Consider the following 5631-nt stretch of genomic DNA (forward strand, 5'->3'; position numbering starts at 1 on the left):
CTTAAACAAACCTAAAACTTAAAACAGCAACTAGAAGGCTCAAAACTGCCTAAAAACCACTTTCTGGGCAGTTTTGAGCACCTACACTAATTTGGACGAAATTTGATGAAAACTTGAATCAAAATACTTAGAAACACAAATCAAAACTCTTTCTAACTAATCTAAGACTTCAAATTAAAGGGGGAATTGTTTTGGACTAAAGTTGAAAACAAAACAGAAACTTGAAACTAAACAGATTGTAAAAACGATTTTGGTGAAATAGATGGTTAAAAAGCTAGTTAGGAGGTTCTTCTCCACACATGTCACACTTGCAAACAAAACGATTTTCAGTTGTTCTTCCGATAAATTATGAATACTCAACGCCCCAAGTTAACCGTGAATTGCACTAATTAACCCTCAGTTTTTCCACGAGTTATTAAGTTGGATGATTGCATACGACAACCCAAAACATTCCCTACAAGTTCCCTACATGAATTGCATAATAGAGATACAAGCAAGAATCATTACGTTCTATGAAAAACATAAGCATTGACGAAGCATTTGTTACTATGAATTGCATGAAACTTATGCTAAGAATTCATTCAACGCGATCGTTTTCAAGCGATCTTCACTACTTGTGATTATAAGATTGTAACTATTAGGTGAAACTCCCTCATAATCTAGCATCATATTCATGCATGAAAACTAAGCGTGCACTCTCAATCAACATACATAAATAAGTATCAATCAAATAGATGAACGAATTGAATCCACAACTTATGAAATAACAACTGAATGTAATCGAATCAAATTGCAAGCATGTACATGGTTTCGAATCACCCCCCAACTAAGGGGGTTTAGTTCCTCATACTCACAACACAAAGTTTATTGAATTGAAACATCAAAGACATAAGAAAGATTACACCTAAAATGCCAAAGAAGTCCACTTTGAAATCTGCACAGGAAGCTCCTCTTTCTTCTTCTCCTTGCTGCGGCAGAGAGGGTTTAGGGGGTTTTTTGAATGGTTTTGGATGACTTTGGATGAGGGAGAATGGTGGAAAACTATCTAGGATAGGTGTAGGGCACGGCTAGGAAGGTTTGGGGTCAGAGAATATGGATTTGGGTGTAGGTTGGGCTCGGCAAAGGTGAGGGACAGGTTCTGGCGTGAATGGAGTTTGCTGGATGTGTTTTTGGTTTTTAGAAGGGAGTTAGGATGGTAGGGTGGTGCGGCAAGGTGTGGGAAAGAGTTATGGAGGTGTGGAATGGTGTCTAAAGGTGGAGGATGGTGGCTGGAATGGACTAAAGGCTGCGGCAAGAGATGGTTTTGGTGATGGTGGCTGCGGCAAGATGGGGAAAGGGAGATGGTTTTCTGATTTTTAGTGAGAGGGAAGATGAAGTTCGGCTAGGGTGGTAAAACACAAATATATAAGCACCTAAAACCCTAATGAAATCAGATGGGCTAGGGTTAGGTGCGGCACTTAAGTGAACATGGGCTAGGGTTTGTAAAATAGGCTTCTAGGATGGAAAGGTGCGGCTTGGGTTTAGGAGGAATGGACTAGGGTTTAACATGGCAGATTTTAGATGATTAGGCCCTAGGGTTCGGCATGGGTTGAAGGTCCACAAGGAAATTTGGGTTTAGGTCATCTAAAAGCCCAACGCCAAGAATAGAAACTCTCGAAAATGGAAACCTCCAAGAATAGAAACTTCCAACTTTTAGAAACTTTGGTTGCCAATTCCGATTTAGGAAAGATCGACCCAAAATGGAAACTTTTAGGCATAGCTTTCCTACTTCAAGTAGGAAACCTCAAATCTTCAACTCTTCAATTCCATCCCAACCTTGCGTTCCAAGCATGTCCTTTTCACTTCAAGCTCACTTTTTGCTCCAAAAGCTCCAAATTGCATCATTTCATGTAATACGTCCGCTAAACCTGAAAACACAAGAAAGTAGCTTAAAAGACTACTTTAACAAAGAAACCATAACAAAAATGCATAAGAACCAGCTAACTAAGGCGCATAAATATGCTCCTATCATTTACCGGAGTCATGCTTGAGCAAACGACTTCAAACTCCTTCAAGTGCTTGTTTGGATCTTCCATGGACAGCCCATGGTACTTCGGAATGTGATGTAACAAGCTTGACTTCAATTCGAACTCGGCAGTTTTGTCCTGAGCCACCCTAGGGTACTGGATACATAGAGGTGCGGCATTATCCAATCCCGAAGTGGAAAGCTCCTTGATCGTTCGGTTGTCCGCTGCCATGTCTTCCACTTCCTCTTCAACTTCAGAAACGGACTCGGAACTTGCACTTGATTCACTAGGTTCCGGGTTCTTCCTCTTTCGTCTCAACTCACGCTCAAAATCGTCGTCAAAGTCTAAAATATGTTCTTGAACCGGATTAGAACTCCGAGTCATAAACAAGTACCTAAAACAAGAAACAAAATAACATAAGAATCTGATCTAATAAGAAAAACGAAAATAACAATCCAAGGGATTAGCAAAGTTGCTAATCCCCGGCAACGGTGCCAAAATTTGATGTGAAAATTATGTTGACACTCAAATTGCTTTTTATCAATTGTAGCAAAGTATGTAAGTAGGGATCGTTCTAAACCGGGGATTAGGAGGGATTGCAAAATCACTTGAAAACTGACTCAAATATGTAAAAACAAGTTTAAAACACTAAACTAGACTCAAAGAATGCAAAACTAAACTTTAAAACACCAAAACAAACCAAAAGACTCAAAACAGCACCAAAACACTCAAAACTGCCTTAAAAACACAATCTGGGCAGTTTTGGACACTAAGCACCAAATTGGACGAATTTGGGTTTTAACTTGAATCAAAACACTTAAAAATACAAAGTAAAACACTTACTAACTAATTTGACACTTTAAAACAAAGGGGGATTGGTTTTGGACGAATTTAAAAACAAAACAAACTTTGTAAATTAGAACAGATTGTAAAAACGAATTTGATTTAAATGGGTGAATGGAAGGCTAGCTAAGGGGTTCATCTCCACACATGTTATACTTGCATACAAAACGGTTTCCAATTGCTTTTCAATAAACCATGAATTCTCAATGCCCCAAGTTAATTAGGTCCGCTTAAATTAACCTTCAGATTTTCCTAACGTTATTGAATTGGATGATTGCATACGACAACCCAAAACATTCCCCACAAGTCCCCTACATGATTGCATAATAGAGATACAAGCAAGAATCATTAAGTTCTATGAAAACCATAAGCATTGACGAAGCACTTGTTACTATGATTGCATGAAACTTATGCCAAGAATTTACTTAACGCGATTGAGATCATCAACCTTTACTACTTGTGAATATAATTCCATAACGATTAGGTGAAATTTCCTTATATCCTAGCATTCAATTTATGCATGATAATTAAGCGTGCACTCTCAACCAACACACACAAATCAATGTAATCCACATAGATAAGTAAATTGAATTCACAACTTATGAAACGCAATTAGAAGTAATCAAATCATAACGCAAGCATAAACATGTATTTCGAATCCCCCCCCTAGCCAAGGGGGGTTTAGTTCCTCATATGCACAAAACAAAGAGAATGGTGCGGCAAAGGTGTGGAGAGAGTTTGGACGAATTTCTAGAGTGAATTCTGAATTGTGGTGAGTGGTCATCTGATTTAGGGGTTAATAGGAGTATATATAGGCACTTAAAACCCTAGGGTAATCAGATATGGACTTGGATAACCCAAATCCACAAGGAAATAGGTCTAAACAATCAGATTTTGCAAGGGAAAAGGGGTCCTAGGTGCGGCTGGATAGGGATAAGGTGGATAAGGCTTCTAGATGGCCTTGCAAGGCAAGGAAATCAGGTTTCTAGAAGGGATAGGTGCGGCACTTAAAGGATAGGGCAGATTAGGGCTTCTAGAAGCCCTCTAATGCAAGGAAAACTCACGGCAAGGATGGATAAGGTTTCTAGAACAAGGATAAGGTATCCTAAATGGATAAGGACTCCTCATTGCACTTGGAAACTTTGCCTATTAGGATTAGGAAACCTTGTCTTTGTCATTCCTTCTTCATTCTGGATTCCTTTTCCTTCTTGGACTTGGAAATCTTCTTTGTAGCTGCAACTTGATGCCATTTGGATTTAACTTTCCTACTTCAAGTAGGAAACCTTGTTTGACTAGGAATCTTCATCTTTCAAGGAATCCTAATTCAACTAGGAAACCCATTTTGACTAGGAATCCTAATTCAACTAGGATTCCATCTTCACTTAGGCGCTTTCCTACTTCGACTAGGAAACCTTGTTCAAGTAGGAAACATCATCTTCAAATCTTCAATTTCGTCCATCCTCTTGGCTCCAAGCATATGACATCCATTCCAAGCTCAACTTTGCTCCAAAATGCATCCTTTTTCATATTTTGCCCTTAGAACCTGAAAACACATAAAACTAGCTTAAAAGACTACTTTGCTAAGGAAAAACAATATAAAAGCACAAGAACAAGCTAAACTAAGGCGCATAAATATGCTCCTATCACCAAGTCCTTGTGCAATTGTCGTTTCGAGTGGATCGTCCTCCAACATATCAAGATAATCCTGCGCCAATTCATCCAATATATCAATAGAAAAACAAGAATGATCATCTTTAGGAAATTTCATAGCTTCAGAAATGTTAAAGTTAATAATCTCCCCATCAAATTCCATTGTCAACGTCCCTTTGAACACATCGATCTTGGTGCGTGCTGTTTTCATGAAAGGCCTCCCAAGTAGAATCGGCAATGGGGTGACATTTGGTGAGTGCTCCATCTCTATAACGTAGAAATCCGCTGGAAATATCAAGTTATCCACCTGCACCAACACATCTTCCAAAAATCCTTTCGGATATGCATTAGATCGATCGGCTAATTGAATTATAACACCATCGTTTTTAAGCTCTCCTAAGTTCATGGATGCATATATTGAGTATGGCATGACATTAATTGAAACTCCTAGATCTAACATAGCATGTTCAAATTTAGTATTGCCTATAACACATGGAATTGTAAAACTTCCCGGATCTTTGCATTTAGGAGGTAATTTTCTTTGCAAAACAGCGGAAACATTCTCACTTACCTGGACAACCTCTTTGTTTGAAATTCTCTTTCTTGTTGTACATAGTTCCTTCAAAAACTTGGCGTACCTAGGTACTTGCTTAATTGCGTCAAGGAGAGGTATATTGACTTGCACTTTCCGGAACGTCTCTAGAATGTCCTTTTCAGCTTCTTCTTTCTTTGTTTGCTTGATCCTACTAGGAAAGGGGACATTCAAAGGAAAATCATTAGTAGGAATGGAATTGGACACAATTGTACCTTTATTTGGCAGATTGGATGGCTTAGGAGCCATGGAGACTTGCGGCAAAGGAACATCTTTCCTTGCCGTGGCCAACCCTTGTTCCTCCTCTTCAATTATCACTTCCTCCAGCTTGTTTGGGGCTGATTTGGATGGTGGTGGGGTTGTTCCTACTTGTTTCCCACTTCTTAACATGATTGCCTTGGCAGATTCAAAGCCTCCTTTCGGATTTGCAATGGTTGAGCTAGGCAATCTTCCTTGCTCTCGAAACTGCCCCATGAACTCGGCAATTTGCCCCACTTGTTTCTCCAACTCGTCCACCTTTTTGTCCCTATTTTGCATTCC

At 39.2% G+C, this 5631-nt stretch overlaps 1 protein-coding gene across 1 annotated transcript; it reads right to left on the minus strand.

Annotated features, from left to right (window-relative positions):
* Positions 1-743: 743 nt before the first annotated feature.
* LOC139191417 (uncharacterized) lies at positions 744-3070 on the minus strand. Its single transcript, XM_070812272.1, has 2 exons — positions 2016-3070; positions 744-1907 (listed from the first exon to the last, which is right to left on the minus strand). The coding sequence occupies exons 1-2, from the start codon at positions 2388-2390 to the stop codon at positions 1902-1904; spliced, it is 381 nt and encodes a 126-aa protein (XP_070668373.1). The 5' UTR covers positions 2391-3070; the 3' UTR covers positions 744-1901.
* Between the last annotated feature and the right edge of the window lie 2561 nt (positions 3071-5631).

The sequence above is a fragment of the Malus domestica genome, chromosome 14, assembly GCF_042453785.1.
Source record: "Malus domestica chromosome 14, GDT2T_hap1".
NCBI classification, from domain to species: Eukaryota; Viridiplantae; Streptophyta; class Magnoliopsida; order Rosales; family Rosaceae; genus Malus; species Malus domestica.

What these genes read in the sequence shown, in the direction of transcription:
- LOC139191417 (XM_070812272.1), bottom strand. Translation starts at nt 2,390, where the DNA reads ATGACTCGGAGTTCTAATCCGGTTCAAGAACATATTTTAGACTTTGAC.